The 23,398-nt window shown below is 45.2% G+C and overlaps 1 protein-coding gene, 1 long non-coding RNA gene and 1 pseudogene across 5 annotated transcripts in view; 2 read left to right on the forward strand and 1 right to left on the reverse strand.

Moving 5' to 3' along the window:
* The first annotated feature begins 2,383 nt into the window (after nucleotides 1–2,383).
* LOC309330484 lies at nucleotides 2,384–2,962 on the forward strand. The gene is made up of 2 exons (XR_014151419.1): nucleotides 2,384–2,628; nucleotides 2,661–2,962. It is a non-coding gene; the product is annotated as an uncharacterized lncRNA (long non-coding RNA).
* A 1,223-nt stretch (nucleotides 2,963–4,185) lies between these two features.
* PXN (paxillin) overlaps nucleotides 4,186–23,398 on the reverse strand; it is a 62,695-nt gene continuing 43,482 nt past the window's right edge. For 2 of the 3 annotated variants that reach the window (XM_081841787.1, XM_081841788.1), the window contains 4 exons: nucleotides 23,166–23,301; nucleotides 18,501–19,487; nucleotides 17,053–17,319; nucleotides 14,795–16,130 (listed from right to left, as the gene is read on the reverse strand). In XM_081841787.1, the coding sequence (XP_081697913.1) occupies nucleotides 15,717–16,130; nucleotides 17,053–17,319; nucleotides 18,501–19,487; nucleotides 23,166–23,301 (1,804 nt within the window). In that variant the 3' untranslated portion in view covers nucleotides 14,795–15,716. Of the gene's footprint in view, nucleotides 6,274–6,991; nucleotides 7,141–7,908; nucleotides 7,991–11,598; nucleotides 11,773–12,153; nucleotides 12,325–14,794; nucleotides 16,131–17,052; nucleotides 17,320–18,500; nucleotides 19,488–23,165; nucleotides 23,302–23,398 lie in introns of those variants that run through there. The other variant, XM_081841789.1, reaches the window with a different exon arrangement.
* LOC309330477 (protein S100-A6 pseudogene) lies at nucleotides 12,809–13,201 on the forward strand (annotated as a pseudogene). The gene has a single exon. The product of its transcript is annotated as a protein S100-A6 pseudogene (transcript).

Consider the following 23,398-nt stretch of genomic DNA (forward strand, 5'->3'; position numbering starts at 1 on the left):
AGCAGGGCATCCAATCAAGTAACCTGCCAGACAGGAGATAAACAACATTCAAATTTCTGTTTTAGACCGCCTTTTCTGAGATATAGGTATGATGTATCTGGGGTGGTGGTCTTGAGCTACACCCCTTCTGTGATGATGTTTCTGGGGGTGGTCTTGATCTACAAGGTGGCAATTTCAAAATGTCTAAGGCCTTGCGCGCCATTGTTCTGGGTTCCCCCTCCCTCCTTTGTGTGGTGAGTGAGGACCCTGTTGCAACAGATCAATAAAGATCAGGCTTACTAGCTGCTTTGCTTCTCAATATTCTCTGGTTGGCCTCTGTTATTTTCTCCTACCAATAGGGAACCTACGTAAGGACTCTATATGGGCTCTTGGATACCCCATAAGGGAAAAGGGGCAGATTTCTGTTTACAACAGAGCATGGCTGTTTGTTGCAGCAGTCCTGGCTACAAACTTCCCAGGCAAATGGTGCCTCTGGGGCTGGCCAGGGGGTGCTTCCCAGGCCCTTGTGGGGCAATGTGAGGAGGCACCTCTCTTTGCGGTGGGGGACGGCTTAGAGACCAAGGGCAGCAACTTAGAGACCCGGGGGGGGGGACAGCTTAGAGACCAGGGAACTTCCAAGGAGAGGGGAGAGGAGAGGAGGATGAGGGAACACTCCACAAGGGGAGGGTGTTCGAAAAGGGGTGAGAGGCTGCCAGCTCTGCAGGCAAGGGGTGACATAACTGGGCTCCCAAGTCCCACAGGGGTGCCGCAGAAAGAATATAGTTTTGTCAAGGGAGCCATGGACCCCAAAAGGTTGAAAACCTCTAATCTAGGCTACAAATATATTTATTTATTTATTTATTTAATCAGACAGACTTATATAACTCTTGATGGTAGGGAAAAACCTCAAAGCGGTTTACAAAAATGATTAAACAATATTTTGTTGTAAGAACAATTACAAAAAATAAAACAATATAGGCAGGGACTTGCAACTTAAGTACGTGTATAGATTTACAAACACATGTAAATATGAGCCATCTTCCAACTATCCAAAGTGCTGCCCCATGGAAGATACAGCAAGCTTGTTTCCTACTGCTCCAGATGGGAGGATCTGAACCAATAGATGCAAAATACAAGAAAGGAAATTCCAGCTAAACATTAGGGGGGGAAACCTTTCTGAGGGCAAAAGCTGTTCTGGCAGTGGAACATTCCACATATGACCTTGGAAGGTGGTGAACTCTCCCTTCAATGAAGGTTTTTAAGCAGCAGTTGGGTGGCCACCTGTCAGTGATTTCTTAGAATTCCTGTATTGCAGGGGGTTGGACTATATGACCCTTTGGGATCCTTTCAACTCTGTGATACTATATGAAAGAATAGGAATTTTTAAAAGCACTCAACAGGACCTCCGAAAAGTTTGAAAGGTTGCAGTTCCTCACTAAATAAAACCTACTAATTCTAGTTACAGATAGGTAGCCGTGTTGGTCTGCCATAGTCAAAACAAAATAAAAAAATTCCTTCCAGTAGCACCTTAAAGTATCTGAAGAAGTGTGCATGCACACGAAAGCTCATACCAAGAACTAACTTAGTTGGTCTTTAAGGTGCTACTGGAAGGAATTTTTTTATTTTTACTAATTCTACTATACCTCTTAGGCTTCCAAGCAGTTTATACTTTGCAAACGCCAAGTTACTAAACATTAAAATTTAAAAAGACATTACTAAATATTTAAGGCTGGTAGCAGCTCTCCAGGGGTTCATGCAGGGGAGCTTCCCAGACTTTCTGCACGCAAGGCAGATACTCTGTTTCACAGTGAAGGCCCTTCCCTACAATATTGCTTGCATATGTAGGATGATAACCCTTTGCTTCTAGCATAGTGAATTCCCCCAGGCCAGTAAGTGAGCCCAAAGGAAAGATTTGAAATCGGAAGGTTGAATTCAGTAAGCCCACAACTTAGGCAGAGTTAACTTGTGCCCATTTACAGGCTTGGCAAAAAAAAAATGTTTAAAAAAATGGAAAGGGGGTGGGAGTACAAGAAATAAGACTTTGGCAATCCTATCCTCCATTGAACCCAATTTTGGCTTTAGGTGTGATCCCTGGAACATAGCCCCTGCGTAAGTTGCTGGCTGGCTTTCCCCCCAATGCAGAAATAAAATGGTAAAGTATTTTATGGTGCAACAACATCATGGGAGAGGTGTTTCCAGCTGTCTCAGCCCCATGCCTTTCGAAGCCTTGTAGGCAGCTTCAGGAGAGGAATTGAAAGCAACATCATGAGAAGGGTGTTTCTAGGTCCAAAGTGAAACTGTCAAGCCCCTTGCCATAATTAATGTTATATTTACAGTACTGAAATGTGCAGGTTTGTATGCTGTTATATTTGCTGTTTTATTACGAAAGTGGGGTTGTTGGTTTTTTACTGTTTATTTAAGAAAGACCACAACCAATGACACTGAAAATTATCATAAAATTTATTAGCATCATCACAGGAATTTTAAAAGTGGGGTAAAAAACCAGCAGAGTTAGAAGTTTACAAAAGGGGAAAACAGGAAGAGGGGAGAGAAATGTCATTCCACAGGAGAATCTCTCCTCCTCCTCCTTCCCAGAAGATCTGTTGAAGCTTTAATTGAGACCCACTTCATTCTGATGCATTTTAAAAAGTTAAACGAAAGAAAGAAAGAAAGAAAGAAAGAAAGAAAGAAAGAAAGAAAGAAAGAAACCGCGCCCCAGGCCTAAAATGTCACAAAGCTGTGGTAGCAGAGTGGGTATTTTCAGAAAAACAATGGTGTATCTTCATCTGACACCCATCAGAGGCAGCACCAAGCCATTCCCTCAGATTGCAATACCTCCTCATGCCCAGATCCAGAAAAAACAACAACACCCCAGACTTCCAAAAGGCCCAACTTCACACAATCCTTTACAACCTGAGCAGCCTGATACCAGCAAAACAATGCAGGCTTTCCTCTCCCACAAAACTGAAAGACCCACTCGACCGCTCTCAGAATCACTTCGCCAGCTGACAGACTTTTTGTCCAATAGTGTTTTTCATCATTCCCCAACCAAGGCCAGCTCCGGTCGCAAAGGACAAAACAGTGCCGCTTCCCATTCCAGATAAAAAAAGCTGACCAGAGTGGCAGCTGAATCAGACTTCAAAGCTGGTGAGCGGGAGCATCTTCTGCTGCAGTTGAGGGCAGCAGGCTAGCTTATGGGATGTGGAGCTCCTGGCCCAGCACACCCAGCTCAGTCCATCCCCACCTTCACTGTCCTCTGCCTGAGATCCTGTTCTCCACCCCCATGTGAAATTCCCAGTTTACAGAGGCAAGCAGGTGCAGAAAAGTTATGGAAACAGCTATACAAAATCATGGCTCTTCCCTGCCTGCCCCTAGCAGTTTGAGAAAAGCTCAATATTACTTTGGCTTGCCTGGGTGCTTGGTATGGTTATGTGGTGGCGAAGCAAGAACATGTGCATAGAAGTTGAGCAATCCAGACATGAGCTTTCAGGACAGCCTGTTGGCGCCAATGTACAAATGGCCAGCTTGCAGTAGTGGAGGGGACCACATGCAAGAGAGGCAATAGGAATTGATGGCACTCCTGGGCTGGAATATGAGGATCCACAGGCCTGGCTAAAGAGCCTCCAGCCCACCAGGCCTCCCTCATTCATCCCACCAAACCACCCCCACAGGGCATGTAAAGGCGCACTGGGGCCAAAGGGGGTTTGCAGTGCAAAGCACAGTTCACAGCGCTTTGAAAAATGCTGGTATCAGCAGATTGTCAGGGCTTGCAAAGCATAGCACATGGAGTTACACAAGGCCCAGAAGATCGGCAGAGACAAAAGTGTGTTTCTGCCAACACCTCCCATGCCATACTGCTGCCTGCTCCCTGGCTCAGTAGACAAGAGGTAAAGGCACCAGAGGACACATAGGTACAGCAGTGTATGCACATGCACACTGTGGCATACACTAGCACGGCAGTCTCACACTGCAAAGTTGAGTAATGGCACACTTGGGCAAAAAAAAAAAAGGCTGGTCAACTATGTTAACACTATGTATGGGAGGACTAAAACCACAGGCTCAGCATCAGCTTCTGAAACAGATTATGAAGCTTGACACCAAACGTGTAAGATTTGAGCTCTTTCTCCCTGCTGGAGTAACTTAAGACTCGCTTCAAAAAAAATCTGCAGCTCTGATATTGAGAGAAAGGCAAACAATTCCAAATACAGCAGTTTACAAGTTATTTTTTAAAAAAGAAATCTGTTCCAGTTGAGCTCTGATCAATAGAAAAGCTACTTAATAAGCAAAAAATGAAATAAAACCACACATACACGCTCCTTGCACATTCCCCCTCTCCCACCCCAGTTTTAAAAAGACAATACTTGTCATGTTAATAGTTGTGTTTAACAAAGCACCAAAGGCTTGCGGGTGCAGGAACCAGCACAACCAGGGCCCTGCCCAGACATTGTCAGGTATGAAAGTCATCTGTTGAAAATCATTTCAAAAAACTAAAATTTTCAATACAAGAGATTTAAAAGTCATTTTGTTATGAATTCAAGACTCAATGTAGAAATCAGCATCTCTCCCAAACACACAGTATTCAGTTTCATAGCAAAAGTCATTCACACGCTCTCTCTCTCTCCCACAGACATAAAAATCACGAGAGGCAAGAAGAGAGAAAGAACACCCACACACACACTGAGAAACTTACTATGTCAATAGAAAAAGAATTATTGCTCAGAACTGTGTTTCTCTAGGGCATATTTCACATGAGAGAGAGATGTGCTTGTGATTGCAAGAGAGAGAGACAGGCAAAAGAAGTCAATGCTGTTAAATGAAGCTTCTCTTGCCTTTTGGGAGAAAATCACAACACAGGCTACATCCCTGCCTAAAACATGGAAAGGCTGGGACGCCTTGCTTCTCTGGATTGTCATATAAAACAAATACCACTTCCGCCCCACTGAGCACACTTTCACTCTCATGATTTCTCAGGAGTGGATGGCAGCAATGGTGGCGAAATTAACATCCCCAAATGGGGAGATGTCCTTTTTGAAAAGGGTAGAAGTACAAACAAGAGTCAGCGATCCACTCTGTACATGCAGGTGGTGATAGAAAGGGGTGTTGGGCATTCTTCCAGTATCATTTGAACCTCATCTCCCTGAAAGGGGATGCAGGCAGGAAAGGAGTTGCTCACCCAGTCCCAAGAGTCTTGCACAGATCAGTATCTGCCAATGTGGCCCTTGCCATGTGGAAGCGCAAGATGCGCTCTCTACTCTCTTTTGACCCTTCACAGTGTTCTTGGGAGAGGTAACTTAGGAAAATGGGAACCTGCCTTATACTGAGTCAGACCATTGGTCTATCAAGCTCAGTGCTGTCCACACTGACTGGCAGCAGCTCTCTATGGTTTCGGACAGGGACTCTCTCCCAGCTCTACCTGGAGATGCCAGGGACTGAACCTGGGGCCTTCTGCATGCAAAGCAGATGCTCTACCACTGAGCTACAGCCCTTCCCATTCCCCATTTCTAAGTAGAATCCATATTGGGGTTCTCAGCCCTCCTGACTATTTTAGCATTCTTGGGGAGGAGAATTAAATTCCACTGCCCCCAAGCTGAAACCCAAACCATTTTTATTTGACTGCCTGAACCTTTGCTACCAATGCAACCAATCAACTGATCAACCAACCACCACAACCAAACAGAGCTTCCCACTCAAACCGCCTCGGCTTGGCTAAGCTGTCCATCTGGTGCATCAATGGCAGTCTCAGCACCTCCTTGCTAAAATACAGCTTCTAAGTGAATGGTCCAATGTGATTCGTTCTCTGGATTTACCACTTTTCCAGAGCAGTGGTAAGCATCTCATCCTGCCCCATCCCATCCCACCCCACCCTGACTGACACACTGACACACACACACACACACACACACACACACACACTCCTCCTCTTCTCCTAGATTAGCCCACCAAGGCCACAGGTTGCCAAATTGTGGCAATGTCCAAAGAGTCAAGGTTTCCTGGAAAAGGCAACAAAAACGATGCTGAATGTTGGCCTTAGCAGAAGAGTTTCACGAAGCAGTTCTGACAGTAGGGCTTGTCGTTCTGCTCCTTGAAGGTTCCTTTGTTGAGCTGCTTGAGACAGAAGGCACAGACGAAGTGCTCAGGGTGAAATTTCTTGGCCATCGCAGTGATGCAGCGGCCTGTGATGGGCTTCTGGCAGCCGGAGCACAGCGAGCCGCGGCGCTCGTGGTAATGCACCTCGCAGTAGGGCTGCCCGTCGTGTTCAAAGAAGCTGCCATTAATGAATGGAGTAAAACATTCCTGTGGAGGAGGAGGAGAAGCAAGACTGCAATCAGGTATCAGAGATGGAAAAACATGGCGCTAGTAGCTGAGGGCAGCTCCAGAGCTCAGCTCTGGAAAACCACTCACGATAAGAGCACGATAAGAAAACATCTATAACAAAATTAAGAGCAGTTGTAACAAAATAGGTCATCCAAAACAGAATAGTTTTCATCAGGCATCTGTCTTAAAGAATACAATGATGGTGGCTGCATTATATCAATAAGCAAGGAGTTCCAAAGTACAGTACTGTCACACTGATGGAATAAGGTATCATTTTTGCTGTTACAGATAGGCACTTGTGGATGCACTTATCCTCCCGCCTCAGAGCCCTCTAGGGTTGCCAATCTTTCCGACCCCCCAGGCATATTTGCAAACTGGAGAAACCGTTGTGAGCGTCATGCAAACACTGCAACCATGCACACTCAATGCAACCATGCACGCTCATCTTCTCCTACCACCAGCAATTAAGATGTTTTAAAGCCTCCTATTGTCTGCAATGAAAGGCTTCTTACAAGCATAATTTCAGCAGGAGAAAGAAGGAACCCTGTGGTCATCAAGAAAGGCCTCCGCTGGCACTTGTGTGCCTGAGAGCACTGCATTGGTGACCCATGAATTACACCAAGACTGGTCAGGATGATAGATGTCCTCAGCTGGCTGAATGGAAGGGAAGGGGAATGAATTCCTGAAGTGCTCTTACCCGACAGACAAAACATTCAGGGTGCCAAAGAGTATTCAAGGCAGAGATATAGTTTTCCAAGATAGCCCGGGCACAGCCTCCACACTTAGGAGCAAACATGTCAAAGTAATCCTTGCGACAGTAGGCCTTGCCGTCCTTCTCGTGAAAACCTGCCAGGGCAGAAGGGTAAGCAGCAAAAAAGGAAAGAAGAAAATTAGTATCTGCCTGGCCCTTTTATTTTAGGAATTTATAAAATGTTTTTCCAAATCTGAATGTGGAACTCAAAAAACATAGAAAACATTCGATAAAAATGAACAAATTTACACCCCAGAATTACTGCTGTCATAAACAGAAACAGCCGTTTAAAAATTACACATATTTGTATGTGATAAAAAGTTGGTGGGGGGATAGAAAGGGGGGAAAGAAGAAAATAAATAAACAAAAATAAAAGCCTAAGAAATGAAGAGGACCATCAAAGCTGGAATCAACACTCTTCATCATCAGGCTACTGCAAATGTGCAATCTGGTATGCATTTCCCTTGGTGTAAGCCCTGCTGAGTGGGGTTGGGCTTGCTTCCATGTAAACATGAACAGGATTGGACTTACCAAAGAAGCAGCCTATTGGGGCTGAGAACAGTGCGGTTACACTACACTTCCACTTCCTGGGGAGCAAGGCTACACGAGTCTATGCAATCCGAATGTCAGGGGGAGGACTGTGTTTGCCTGTGCTAAGCTTATTTATGCATGCCCATTACTGCCAGTGTCTGCAACATGAAGTAATGACTTGCAAGGGAGAAATGGCAAATCTGAGCTGAAATTCCACTCGCAGCACTTGAATGTCACCTCACAAGACCTCAAGCTCAATACCTGGGAGACAGTTTACACATCTGAAAATAAGCAAGCCATGCAAGCGGTGGATCAGCCTTCAGGGACCATACCTTCTGGGCCGAAGAATGCTCCGCACTGGGCACAGAAGAAATGCTCAGGGTGCCATGTCCTATCCAGCGCCGTCACCACTTTCTGATATAAAGAAACCATAAACCATGAATGAGTAGCCAAAACTTAAAAAAAAAAATGCAAGGAAACACGGTGAGTGCATTTCAAGGAGAGGAAGGGAGGAATCCTCTGACCCTGAGAAACTGGACTATTAACATCCCAATACAGTGATACCTCGGGGTTAAGTACTTAATTCGTTCTGGAGGTCCGTTCTTAACCTGAAGCACCACTTTAGATAATGGGGTGCTTCCATGCCGCCGGAGCACGATTTCTGTTCTCATCCTGAAGCAAAGTTCTTAACCCGAGGTACTATTTCTGGGTTAGCAGAGTCTGTAACCTGAAGCATATGTAACCTGAAGCGTATGTAACCCGAGGTACCACTGTAATGTGATCTCTGGCTGGATTAAGCCCAGAATTTCATGAACATGCATTTCCGATCTCGATCTCTCTCTCCTGTTGCCTTTGGAAGGTCAATGAACTCCCCAGCAGACAGATAAGACATCCTGGGACGTGTACAGAGATTAACTGGCTGATTGCTGTGGTATGTCTGCTCATGGGCCCCACCCATGTAGAACGCAAACAGATGAAACAGTACACTAAGGCATAAATGAGGATAAAACTAAGAAAAAGAGAATGGAGTGCGAAGATGTAGGTGAACAAAAGCTCCTCTTCTCCCTTCAAGCACAAAATTGGGAATATAATTGATCCCTCTCCTTATCCCGCTGCAGTTTTTCAATACATCAGTTGTTGTGTTTAATGCAGCATCTAAAATCTGCAAATATGGCCAAGGATACAATCAAAGCCTGTTGTTATGAATCAATTCTAGTTTTCCATATTTTGCACACCCTTGGGCAAAATATGTCCGAATTACAGCCTAAGAAGTTGCAAGGGAACTCTTTACTTTTTACCCTGGATTGATCCTGAGATTCCTCAGGATCTTCCTGCCTGCTTTCCTGTCAAGCTATGCCACTCCCTCCACCAAGACTGGTTTCTTGGTGGCAGAGTGGAACTGACAAACCGAAGGGCATGAGCATCACCACTAGGAATCTAGAGAATTGCATCTTGCAAGTAGACGAGGGATGTGGCAATTTAACTAAGCGGCATGCTCTGTGCAGTGTCCACTCTGAACCCTAGTTCAGTGCCAGTAAAATTGGCAGTCATAAGGGAGAGGGGGCCTTTTCCATAGCTCAAGAGTGCACAAGTTCAATCCCTGGTCAGGAAGGGCTGCAAGTATCCCCTGCCTGAAACTCTGAAGAGCTGCTGCCACTCACTGAAGCAGTGCTGAGCTAGATGAACCAGTGGTTTGACCTAGCATAAGGCTCCTATGCTCCTTCTGATGAGACTGGCGGGTGAGGTGGGGAGAGAGACATATATGGGATTCTATGGTTATTTAATCTCACTTCTTTCACTTCGTTTTGACAGATCATCTCACTTTATTATACAGTGGTACCTCGGGTTAAATACTTAATTTGTTCCGGAGGTCCGTACTTAACCTGAAACTGTTCTTAAACTGAAGCACCCCTTTAGCTAATGGGGCCTCCCGCTGCTGCCGAGCTGCTGGAGCACGATTTCTGTTCTCATCCTGAAGCAAAGTTCTTAACCCGAGGTACTGTTTCTGGGTTAGCTGAATCTGTAACCTGAAGTGTATGTAACCCGAGGTACCATTGTATTTACAGAATCCAGCTGTTTCACATAGAGTAGTACCTCAAATGCCTCCATTAACGAACATTTCAGAACCCGAACGCCAAAAACCCGGAAGTAAATGCTTCCATTTTCAAATGCACCTCGGAAGTCGAACGGCTTCTGCTGTGTGTTTTTCAATTTTCTCAATTGAATTTGCAGGCAGCCCTTTGCGCCTCGGTTTTCAATCGTTTCAAATCTCGAAAGGTCTTCTGGAACGAATTACGTTTGAGAACCGAGGACAGTGAGGGGGGATCCCATTGCTAACACCCAAGCTAACACTAGAATGGTGTCACTCAACCTGCCACATGGGGGCATCTAACTCCTAGACTCGCTGTTCCCAATGTGTGTGTTGCCAGTCTCCAGTTGTGTCCGACTAGAGCATTTCCATATAATACGAAAAGTAGCCACGTGTAAGTAAATGTGGAAACTGATGTAGCAGTGTTGACAACATGAACCCACGACATTGCTAGGAGCTCACTGGCCATTTTAAGGGAAGCCCATGCATGTATACAGGCAAGGGTGAAGAGTTCCACCCTCCCAGCAGCCCAAAGGCCATATTCCCTTGGGGAAAGTAGCCAGGGACTGTATGTATAATGGTACAAGCACATCCACATGCACACCCACCCTACCCATTCATTCACACACCCAGTTCACTTCATTTCTGTGCTGTGCAATGAGAAAGAGGCAGTAACAGTAGCACTGTATTTACTACGGAATGCAGAATTTGTATTGTATTTTTTAAAATGTTATTTTTGTTGGGATGCGGACAGGTATTTCGGTTGAAATATAAAGCATTATAAAAGTTAAACAGATAAATGATACACAGCAAGCAACTCATTAAGAAAGCAATCTCTTCCTCCATGAGCAGCTCACTCCACCAGTCAGTGCATTGACGTGGTTAGAGTATGGAACTAGGACATTGGTGTGGTTAGAGTGTAGAAATCCCCACTCAGCCATGAAGGCAACTGGGTGACCTTGACCAGTCATTCGGTCACAGTCTAACCCAGGGGTCAGCAAACTTACTGCACCTTGGGCCGGTGTCTCCAGCGCTGATTGCGCAGTAGGCCGGAGAGCGGAGGAGCGCGTGCCCATATGCGTGCGCACACACTATTTCCGGCGCACTTCCGTGTCAGAGGAGCACCGGAAATAGCTTGTGCGCATGTGCACAGGCCTCCTCCGACCCGGATGTACACCGGAAATAACGCTTGCGCATGCACAAATAACGCTTATGCATGTGCTCAAGCTATTTCCGGTGCTCCTCTGACACGGAAGTGGGCAGCCGCACAGTGCAGAGCCGGCAAGAGCGGGTGGCGGGGTTCACCGGGGGCCAGATGAACAAGTCCCTCGGGCCTTATCCAGCCCGTGGGCCTTAGTTTGGGGACCCCTGGTCTAACCTACCTCACACAATTGCTTTAAGGACAGGAGGGGGAGAACTCTGTGTGCCACCTTTAACTCCTTGGAGGAAAGGTTGGGGTAGAAAAGTAGTAATAAAATAAATACTCTAAACCTTCTCGCTTTGTGATCTTATATGCACACAGAGATCAGAATTTACAAGATTACAGCTCAGCAATGGAGAATTTAATCCCTGATCAGATGGCCAGCACAAGGATTGGGGGAAGATTATGAGGAAGGGAGGTTTAAAGGTATCCTCCCTCATGAACCCCAACCCCACTACTCCGCTGATTAGAAACTGCAGTTCAGCAGCATGGGGGTATGGGCAGGGCCTGTGGAGTGGTTGTTGGGCTGGATGCAGAGGAGACCTACAGGCTGGAAGTGGGCCGAAATCCCCCACTGTCATTTAATTTTCTAAACCACAGTGACTAGGGTGGGATTACTGGCACCCACTGCACAAGCAAATGAAATGTGTGCATAGCTACGGGATCGGTAAGGTAGAAAGTGTAAGTTTGGACAGCCAGAGGAATAAGACCACATAAACGCCATGAACTCACATCCAGGATAGGACCGTTGCAGTAGTAGCAGCGAGGAGAGAAGAGGTTGTGATAGTCCTTCTCGCAGTAGGGCTGGCCGTCACGCTCAAAGAAGTTACGCGATCCTATCTCCTCCTGGCAGTGGGTGCAGACAAAGTGTTCAGGGTGCCAAGTCTTCCCCATCGCCGTGACAACCTGGGAAAGAGAGAGGAAAAAACGGTCCTGGCTCCAGCAGATGCTCCACCTCTCAAGTATGGGCATTATGGGCATCATATGTGTGACAAAGACATCAAAAAGCACAGAGTCTAGAACAAATGAGAGAGAACGTTCTACTAACAGGTGGATCCCTGGACTGGGGTAGCATGAAAACTGAATTACCTATCATCTCAGAAGAGGGCAGTCCCTCATGGGCAGGGTAGAGGTCACTGGAGGAGCTTACAGCGTACCTAGCCAGTGGATAAATAGAGTACTTCAGTTTCTTCAGCATCGCCAGTCCGTTCATCCATATGATTTTTTAAAGCCCTCCCAGTTGTAGCTTGAGACTCTCAACAAGTGGGAGTTGTCCTTGACACTCACCTGTCCAGCAATTGGCTTCTTGCAGGCTCCACATACACCTTTGGCAACCGTTGCTACCCCGAGTTTATGCAAGTCTGACTGGAGGCTTCCAAGCATGCTATCCAACTGGCTTCCGGGCTTTGGAGAAGTCGTGGATGGGTAGTTGTTCCCACCTTTCCCTTGGGACATGAACTGCAACAACAGAGAGTCAAAGCAGAGACTATTAAAGTTAAGAACCATGCTAGAGTTCTTCTCTCCCTGTGGAAGTTCGCTGAGCCACCTCCTGCCTCCATTAACATATAACAGAAAGGACAGCGTAATTGCAGAAGCTGGTGAAGGGATCACAGTGAAGGCTAGGATGAATGGTTTCCAGCAGTTTTGTCAGAGCAAGTCTCCTCGAATTAACAGACCCATGGATTAGGTAGTTACAAGAAAAGGCTCTTCCCATAGGCAGATTAAAGAAAATGAGAAGGCTGTTTGAGCTCAGAGCATGCTTTCAAGTTTCCCAAGGTAAACACAATAAAACCGTATTCCTAAATTAGATTTCTCTGCCAGTGCCACAATATGCAAGACATCCACACAATAACAATTCCAGCTCTAACATCAGCCAAAGGAATGTGTGACTTGGTTTAAGATCGTGAGATGTTACACCACAGTGTACTTTTGATTATAACACAGTCTACTGGTGGACCACTTCTCTTCCTGCCACTCAGCACTGGACCATCTTGCTTCTAATCTCTCACCATGGCAGCACCTCTTGACCAAGCTACTGACATGCTGGCTGTCACCTTCCACAATTACGCCGGCAAGGATGGCGATAAGAACACCCTAAGCAAGAAGGAATTGAAGAAGCTGATACAGCAGGAGCTCACCATTGGACTGAAATTGCAGGATGCAGAGATACAGGCATTAATGAAAGATCTGGACCGCAATGGGGACCAAGTGGTGAACTTCCAGGAATATGTCACTTTCCTGGGTGCCCTGGCAATGATTTACAATGAAGCTTGAGTTCGTAAATGTACACCCCAGTGGGGTGAGGTGTCGTGGTTCAGGGTTATACCTCTGTAGGCAGTTTCACGTCCAAAAGAGATTAAGTTTTGTAAAAAACAAACAAAAAAGCCAGTCTATTGGTGTAAGTCCTTCTGTTCCAATTAACACATGGGGTGCAGGGAAGGTTGGCAGATGGGAAGCGTGTGCTGTTCTACAAGTCACACCTCACACTTACAAGAGCCTTTGATCCTCGCATGTGTACACACTAACTTCGCTATGCGTTTCTAGGGTTAAAGCAGAGATGAGGAAGCTTTGGGACCTCCAGATGCCATTGAGCTACAACTCCCATCATCTCTTAAATTTGCTTCGGATGTTTTATTGTTTTTACCAATTTTTAAATTTGGTTTTATTTTATTTTTATTTGTATTCCTATTACAGAAAGGGTTTGCCACTTCAGGGGAAAGGGCAGCATATAAATTTAATAAAACAAATAAATTAATCAAGCATCTAGAGAACATCAGGTTGGTGAAGGCTGCTCTGTGTGATGCCAAAGGACACAGAGTAGGTATTAGTCATTTACATAGCAGAACTTTTATTTATTATATTTGCATTCCCCATTTATTATTTACTGATTATATTGGCTATCTAACTTTTCCTCCAGGGAGCTCAAGGTACGACATGCATCCCCTGCCCCATTTTATACTCACAATAACCCTGTGAGGTAGGTTAGGCTAAGAAATTGTGACAGGCCGACGGTCACGCAGTGAGCTTCATGAGTAGGTGGGGATTTCAACATTGGTCTGCCAGGTCCTAGCCAAACACTCTAACCACTACACCGTATTCTTCCATGAATGAAATCAAGGTGCTATAAATACAAGTCTCCCATCAAGACACTGAATGGGCTCAGACCTGCTTAGCTTCAAAAAGGTTGATGTATAAAATGTTTTCAAACTATTCCTCCTGGACTTTTTACTGACTTGGTTAGAATGACAGGTTTACATGCAAGTCTGCAAATATTAGTAGTCTGTTTGTTTTTTACTAGCCCATCTGATCACACATGTTAGTTAGTCATGGCCTAAAAGAAGAGAGAGTAAGCCAGATTTTGTACATCTTTTCCTGATTGGTTAACATGTGGTCAGTTTTTACTCGCCGCAGGTGACTGGTGATTGATAAGACTGGGGCACAGCATGCTTTCTCCCAGAAAATCATTCTACTTTATTCCGGTGACATACATATGTTCAAGCAACACAGCAAAAAATAAAGGACAAGTCCTAACAAACATATATTCTCTTCACTGGGATTGTTAAATATATTTGAGCATTTGATACCTTGTTTAAAAATGCCTCGCTCAATACATGCTGGGAAGACGTTCATACTTTTTACTTGGTAAACTGCATGAACGTTTGTTGCTTCTTCTCCCATTCTCCAGCCACTAAATTCACGTCCTTGAAAAGGTCATGCCACAAGCTCTCAAAAATCATGCTGGTTTTAAGAGACCTACTGTTGCTTCCCCATACTAATTAGAAACAAGCAGGCTGAGCCTTAGGAAAAAGCACAAAATTGCATTTCTGCGGAAAACTTGCAATTCTACCAATGCAAGAATCAAATCTATGCCAAGAGAAGTGTTTCCCACACACCATGCTACAGAAAAAAAGAGAGGATGCCCTGCCTTCTCAGGAGTGGGAGGACGAATGGCAAGAACTTGGGAGCCCCATTCCGGAGGTGGAGCATATGAGACCTGAAAAGCATAATTCACAGTGAGTGCTAGCAGGCTGAAAGCTGCAGTGATGTGAGAAAGCCAGCAGAAAGGCCACTGGACGTGGATTCAGGGAAAGTCCTGCACCCCAGTCCTAGCTAAGTCATGAAGGGCTAAAGAGTCCAAACCTTCACATCTGTGAAATGGAAATAATGGCTGTCCATTAAATGTATTACAAAGGTGTGCAAGATAAGGAAAGTCTTTCTCGACTTTATACATAAGGTGGGTTTACCACCCATAACCTGTATGCAGCCTTTCTTCTACATTGAACTGGAACTGATCATTGCCCTGGGATCATTGCCACTTGATGGAGAAAGTTGAGCACTCAGCTATGTGGCATACAGGTGGTTCTGCAGCACTTTTAAAAATAAAAACACCAGCATGGAGCAAGTATGCAACCATACTAAAACCGTGGAGCACGAGGATTCGTAGGAAAAGCTCAGATGCTCCCCAAAACCCTTGAACAGCTCATGAAGGCAGAAGAAAACTGCTTGCGCAGTAAGTTTCTACGGGCCACATAGGGACACATAGTAAGCTGCCTTACACAGACTGCTTTGTGCATCTAGCTCAGTCTTCACCCAACCACTGCCCGCAATGTGGGCCACACACTATTCCCTTTGTGGCACTACTCCCAACTCCGCGCACATGGCAGAGTGTACTCATGTGTACTCAGCACCACTATGAAAGCTAAGATGTGTTTTCTGTCCTGAGCATCCAAATAGTTGCTCTTCCCTGTGAGCTCAGAATAAGCTTACGCCCAAACATTCAGTCTAAGAGGAGGACCCCCCCACAAAAAAATGAACAACCTTGTATCTGCTGAGCTCACACTGGCACTATTCTAGTAAGTCAGGAGCCCAAAGAAAAGAGACCATGCCTGATCTGGCAGGAAGAATGAATCCTCATCCGTTTGGCAACCAACTGACACCACCATCTTGGAAGGAGAGGCCACTTCAACTGGTTCTGCTGGGATCTGTGGCTGGGAAGGGGGGCATTCCTCCAGAAGCATTTCCCACTGGAGCAGAGGGTGAGGAGGTGGAGCTGATGGCACATAGCGCAGCTGGGGGACGTGCACAGATGGCGGTGGCGGCGGCGGCAAGGGAGGAGGTGGCGGCGGAGGGTGAGGGAGTGGAGAAGAGAAGGCAGCCTTGACAGAGGCAGCCTTTGAAACATCTTTAGGAAACTGTGGTGGGGGAGAGGGTGGAACAGCAATTGTCCTTCTTAGAGGGAGGGGTGACTCTGCAGGAATTATAACCTAGGAAAGAAGCAGGAAGAAAACATAAACAAGTCCAGAGGCACTTAGTCCAGAGGAATTGCATTGACCAAGGAGAAAACATGAAATGAAAGAAGTGACCCACTTCTGAGTGTAGAGCCTTAGTCTGGCTGCAAAACAAGCAGAAATTATAAAAAACTAATGCAACAGTCAAGTATAATCAAACGTGAGGGGGAATAATAGCCAGAATCTGCCTTTATGCACTTTCAATCTGCAGAAACATATGTGGCAATGAAATCATGTTTCATTTAGTAAAAAATTGGAATATTGTTCTACCTCTGAGTGTGCCATACCTACAGAACAAAAATTAATAAATCCAGGGTCCCACACTCTTCATTTAAAATGCCTTCCATGTTCATATAGAGGGATCTAGGTCACAAGCCAGCATGGAAAAACAGTAAGGGTGATCTGAGTCATCTAGACAAAAAGTAACTCTCCAGTAGGTTTCCAGCAGGTTTAACACTCAAGACACACTATGACCTTGCTGTTAATCATCTGGCCAACAAACCCATCTTGAATCCCCTTGCTTTCTCCTGGTGTTCAACGAAACACTGGTAGTCAGGGACGGATTCTTACTCATATAAGCATTCTGATGGCACATCTGTACTTTTCTCATTTCAGGAATTGCATGTGCTCATCTGCTACTACAGAAGCTTGAGCTAGTCCCTGAGCATTCAGCATGGTGGATGCGCACAGTAAGCTGTGAAGCTTACACAGCTGGCTGCTTCTCTTGGACCAAGAGGGTGAAAGGCAATTCCTGAGCTTCTCGGTGATGTGGATTACCTCTCCACACTTTGAATGCTAACAAGTGCTGTATGGATGTGTTCTAAGCCATTTTCAATATACCAGATAGGAGACTCCTGGAGGAGAGACAAGAAAACCCACAAGGCATTACGCTCTCTACCTTTTCTACCTGCTGACTACCATCTTGCTCTTTCTTCTGTGGCCTGGAGATAATGATGACTCCCTCGGTCATCCAGTTGTCTGGGCTTCTCCACTCCTCTTGTTCAGGTTTGCTGATGCCCAACCTGTCTTGCAGTTCCTCAATCAAGCGGTCTTGGGAGACCGTCTTGTGAAATATGGCTGGGCCCAGCTTGCGCCGTGGCGAGAGATCGCGGCACATTGGGTGCACGTGGGAAGTCTCTTTTGTCTGCTTGATTACAGATTTTATCTTAACAGGAGGGAAATGGCAGTTTCAGTACAAGAGCTGCAGTGGTAACAAAAACACAGGATGCACACGCTTCAAGCTCAAGAACGGTTAGTGACCAGGAGCAGGAAAAACAGCAGCCATTGCCTCTTCAAGGGGAGGGATGAAAACAACAACAACAAATCCTTTTGGCCCATCCCCAAGCAGCAAGTCAACCTTGAGCTAGGTCTTCCAAGGTCAGCCATGCCAGCTGAACAAACAGGACTGATTACAGAGAGCAAATAATTTGTTGCAGTAGGGGAAGGGCCATGGCTCAGTAGTTTACAAGCTCTGCATGCAAAAAGGTCCCTGGTTCAATCCCCAGCATATCCAGGTAGGGCTTGAAAACCCTGAAACCCTGAAGAGCTGCTCTTGCTAGACAGCATAGAAAATACTGAGGTAGCTGGACCAATGGCCTGACTCCGTGTAAGGTGGCGTCCTATGTTCCTAGGCCAAATGTGCTAGATCAAGTGTTAGGAACAGCTTTAAAACACCACAACCAATGGCAGTATCTTCATGCACAATGCACTGTAAATTCATGGAGGCACTGGACTATCCCGCACTGCCAGCTGAGTGAAAGCATCAAGACGTACAGATTCATCAAGGTGTGAAACAACATGAGACCTGCGGGTATAGGGCGGTATACAAATTTAATAAATAATAATATTCATAATAATTCCATAGGTAGGAGAACAGATGCAACATCAAAACAGTCTAGTTTATGGTGGTTTGATTTTCTTGTAGCTTGACCTTTTATAGGTAATGTTCCACTACACCAGTTGCTCAAAACAAATAATCTAGCAAGTGGGTTGCTCTTAGGAAGAGATCCATTGAGCTCTAATTGTTATAAGTTTCCAAGGCCCTCTCTCTCTCCAGGCCACACTTTCCACTAAGAAGAGGGATGAAAGCGGCTGGTATGTCTTCACAACATTATGGGAGCTGAGCATGGGGGCAATGTGCAATGGGTTGCCAAAATAAGTTGTTTCCCTGCAGCATTTTCCCAGTTCACAGTCCCATGCAGCTGCTACTAAGTCTCACTTCAGAGAAGCATGCAAAGCAGCTTAATTCAGAGGGATCAAAAGCACACCATGCACAGCCAAATGAGATGCACCGGCAGAAGAAATCCACACTAGCTCACTCGCCACTACATGCACTTTGATGCCTGCCTGGCCTGACGTAGAAATCCTCTCCACAGGAATCTTGCAAGAAGGAATCAGATCCATTTCCTCTTTCCAGGCATTTCCCGTCGACCCTGGAGCAGCTGCTACGCAGGAGAGTGGCTCTTTCCATTCACTCGTCGGAGCACTCTGAAGGCTGTTTTTCCTAGGCATCCTCTCTGGAACTTGCTTCTTCTCAGCAACATCAGGACAGCTGCTTGCCCTGGCTGGATCTTGGACTTCAGTACCATGCAATATGTTCTGGCCCAAGTGGCTTCTGGTACCTGGACAGTTCTCCCATTGATCAACACTCAAAGGACCAGGTCTGTGCATTGTTGGCACGACACCATCTCCCTCTGATTGTAGTCTTGGTACAAAGTGAGATGCTTTAGAGTTGTTCAGATCATCCAAATCTCCTTTGTTGATGCCAATCCCTTTGTGAGCATCAGCTGTTGGATCAAACACAGGTTCCAACTCTTGTGGCACTGGCACTTTCACCTTGCCACTTATGCAGGAGTTTGAAACAAGCATTGTTGCAGCCTGGGTTTCATCTCTCTGCTCATCCCTCCAAGGTCCTTTTGGCTCTGCAAGCCTCTGATTCAGGGTTCCTGCATCAGAATGAATGGGCAATGACTCCGCCTTGGAAAATGAGAGAAGTTTCACATTGGAAGTGGACTCTCTGCTTGGTCCGTCTGAGCTTGTGAGAGTAGCAGAGGCCTCTGGGTGCAGTGGCTCAGTCCAGAGTCTGGAAGGGGTGATGAGAGATTGCTCTTGAATCACAGCAGTGACTGGGCTGTTGCTTTCCTCTTCAATATGGAGTACCTCCAGTGGGAGAGGTGCCAGAGGGGACAGAACAGCCTCAGAGTGGCCCATGGCTTGCTGCTTTGAGGTAGTCAGGAAAGATATACTAGGAAGCACATGGGCTGCATCTGAGCCAACTGGGCCAGGAAGTAGCTCCAGGGAGGGTTCAGAGATCAGTGATATGGTAGAAGAGGTCTGTGAAAAGATAAGGAAATGTGGGAGGGGAGAAAGGATGGAAACAGAATTGAAGGAAGAGGAAGAAGGGGAAAGGAGGAGTAGGGAAGTGATGAGAAAAAGGAAAATGGCTCTAACCTAAGGCTAGCCAGAAGGAACAAGAAGGCAGAATGGAAATCTGGAAAGGGTGCTGCAGTTTCTTACAATAGGCAGCCATCAAGCACTGTTTTGTCTCTGTCCTCCCCTCTTCACAGAACTAGGTCACCCAAGTCGGTTATACCAGAAACCAACCCGGAAGCCAATAATCACTTGACATAACTGTGACACACGAGCCGCAAGCTTGCTCAAGAAGCCACCATCCCCACCACACACAGACACACCACTGCTTGCTCAGGTAGCAATGAAAGTGAAGGCTTGGAGGACCTGCAGCAGAAGATTCAAGGGACATGCTCGTCCTCATGCAACTGGATCCACAAGAAAAGAGATACGGCCCAGAGACTAAATCCCTTTAAACCAAACAACAATGCTCTGTTCTGAATCCACATGTTCAGTCTCACGTGCACAACAAACTTTAGAGGGAACAATGAATGCCCATCATTCAGGAAGGGTAAGATGTGACAAACTTATTGACTGCAATTCAACCATTTCTTTAACTAGTACTGCATGTTTGCTGACAGTTCAGCTTCTCAAAAATAATTGCTTACATGGGGGGGGGGGAGAGATATTTTTAGCTTTTAGGTTTGCAATTATGGATTATTTTGTATCTTATTTTGTTTGCAATTATGGACTATTTTATATCTTATTTTAATTTTGCTAGTTATGCTGAATTTCTTGTGAAAATCAAGCAGGCTACAATTACCATTGTTTTAAGTTAAAATATCTCTTTTTACTGTTAGTGCTGCTGTTGCTTTTCTAAATCTGAAGGGGGAGTGGCACAGAAGACAGCAGCAACCAAACTAATCTATCAACAAAATGGACATCTCTTTTTTTGAAAAAAAAAAGAAAGAAACAAGAACAACAAAAAGCACCAAGCTGTTCTACGCTAGTTGCAAGACACACAAGAGCACAGAAAAACATAACTGTGAGCTGTCAGATGATTAGCATGGGGAAGCAGCAGGACTGTAGCTAGGGGGTGGTGAGGTGGGTCTGCACCAGGGGCGCAGATGAGGGTAGGGTGCAAAATAAGCTTTAAAATATGTCTATAAATAAAAATATTGATTATTGTCTCATAAGAAAAGGTTTTTAATAGGGGGTGAATTGAATGGGTTGGGGTTGGGGTTGGAGGAGAGGCGGAAAGAAGAGCTTTCTAAGGCTAGGGGGGGCAATCTGAACGGTTCTCCCAGGGACGCAAGATCACCTAGCTACGGCTCTGGGAAGCAGCTGAGTTTCTCGCAAAAATACTACTACAGTGGAGCCTCGCAAGACGAAATTAATCCGTTCCGTGAGGCTCTTCGTATAGCGGTTTTTTCGTCTTGCGAAGCAAGCCCATTGACAGCTTAGCGGATTAGCGCTATTAGTGGTTTAGCGGCTTTTAGCGGATCAGCTGATAAGCGGCTTAGGGCTTAGGAAAAGGGGGAAAAAGGGAAAAAACCCCCGCAGGAACTCGCAAGACATTTTCGTCTTGCGAAGCAAGCCCATAGGGAAATTCGTTTTGCGAAGTGCCTCCAAAACGGAAAACCCTTTCATCTAGCGGGTTTTCCGTCTTGCGAGGCGTTCGTCTTGTGGGGCACCACTGTACTTATATATTTTACTTCATGTCTCAGGGTTCCATAAATGATAGAAACTCACTCTTTTTTAAAATTAAAAAAAAATGAAAGCTGGGGATCTGGGGATTATGGTTCATCTCTGCAGGTGCTCATATCCTGAACCTCACCACTCTCTGTATTCACACTTTCACAATCTCTCACCCATGTTCTGTCCTCATGTTCTGCACCTCTACCTACCTAGCCTACTGCTTTTTCTTTTACAGCACCAAATGAAGCTCACACTACTCTCACCAAAGCAGGGGTCCTTTTCATGGTATTATTCTTGAAGCCTGAACCTATCCTCTTCTCTCTCTCTCTCTCTCTCTCTGGCTTCTCCCCCACCCCTTATCCAACAGGCATGTCTGTCTCTTCTGCTACTTCTCAGGCTGTCTCCTCTATGTTGTTCTTGGCAAGGAGCCATTCCATCCCAAAAGCTGCAAGTTCCTATGTGACATGTGTTGTAGTTCTTGCCCCCCATTTGCTGGGTAAAATGTGAATTTAACACCTCATAACTTTACTTGTAATAAGTTGTTTTTCATCAATAGAGAAAAGGACAATGCTCCTACGACTTCCTTGGATTTTTCACTGAATTTAAATCAGCAAAAAAGGAAGAAAGAACTGAAGGTTTGCTACGTGCACACGGAAAAGATCATGAACAGGTGAAAACTGCACATATTGAAACAAACTGTTCTATCCCAGACTTTTCTTAACAGATTCTTTTGGACACTCAACAGAATGTTCCCACAATGGCATTATCATGATTTTGTGCTGAACTATGCATGTGAAAGGCTGTCATTGACTCCCTCACCCTTGTGAATAGGAGAGATGAGATTAAAAATACCAGGAAATAAGAAGAAAAGACAGTAAACTTTTTCAATATGCAGTTACTGCAGCAAGAATTTTATTGGCCCAGAAATGGAAGCAGGAGGAAATACCGACGATAGAAGAATGGAGAATGAAATTGACAGACTATGCAGAGTTGGACAAATTAACTGGAAAAATTAGATATCTCCGAGATCAAAAGTTTATTGATGACTGGGGGGAATTTGTGGATTATCTGAAAAGTATATGCAATGTGCAAACAACGCTAGTGGGGTTCCAAGAAGCACTGTGAGTTATAAGATGTATTGTTGGAAAGAAATAGAAGTGGGAGGGAAGACAATGGCAATACAAAAATAAGGAATGCGAAATAGAGAGATAAATAGGGATGATTGTCAGAGCAGCTGAGGGAAGTCAAAAAAGGATTAATTTGTTAAAAATTGGATATAATTGTATATTTGTGTTGAAAATTAATAAAAAATTATTATAAAAAAGAGATTAAAAATACCATTCTTAGTGGTATCTTCTTAGCATATATTTTAATCTATTATTAGTTTATCACTGATTTTATTTTTTGAAATATTTGAAATACTTGTTTTTAACTTTTTACCAATTATTTTATTATTTTAAAAATGACTTCCAGGTTGTTGGTTTTTTTGCAATCAAGCAATTCTGGTTTTGCATTACTGCACTTGCTTAGAATTTCTTCTCTCCCATCCTGTCTTTTGGGTTTCTTGGGGGGGGGGCAGGGTGCAGGGCTGAGTGTTCCTGCATATTTAGCAAGGTATGCATGAGATGTGCAAACTAGTATACGGTACATGTGACTGAAGAAACTGTATTTCCTTGAAGAGACAGCTCAGTTCTGAAATCAGTAGAAGAAAAAGAATGTGCTGTGTACGGGTCTTGAGGCATGCCACGAGGGCAAGAATGAATCCATGCATCACAGACCCCAAAGTCCAGGGTCTTAATAGATGTGCCGCCAGTGTAGAGCTCGCTCTAAGACACGAACACCAAAAGGAGGAATGAGGGCTGGTCCTTTATGCAGCAGCGTGAGGAAAGGGGTTCAGGAAAATAAAAATGGAGGCGGCACACTGACAAGTGAGTGGGACAGGAAAGAATGGTATTGACTGGGTACCTTGAAGTCGGAAAGTGAAGCCATCAGCTCATCCAGTTCTCTTGTGGCTGATGAGGCAGATATGCGAGTCTGTTGCTGGCTGGAGGTGACCCGTTGGGGGCTGCTCATCTCACCCTGATTCACAGTGATAGCTGGACTAAGGGAAAGACAGAAGACAGTCAGACACTGCTAAGAAGAGGGAGGTGGCCATTTCTTCCCAAGGACACGCAGCAAGGCTTCCTCCCTGCCTCCCA

Source organism: Podarcis erhardii, assembly GCF_964252035.2.
Source record: "Podarcis erhardii genome assembly, chromosome: 15".
NCBI lineage: Eukaryota > Metazoa > Chordata > Lepidosauria > Squamata > Lacertidae > Podarcis > Podarcis erhardii.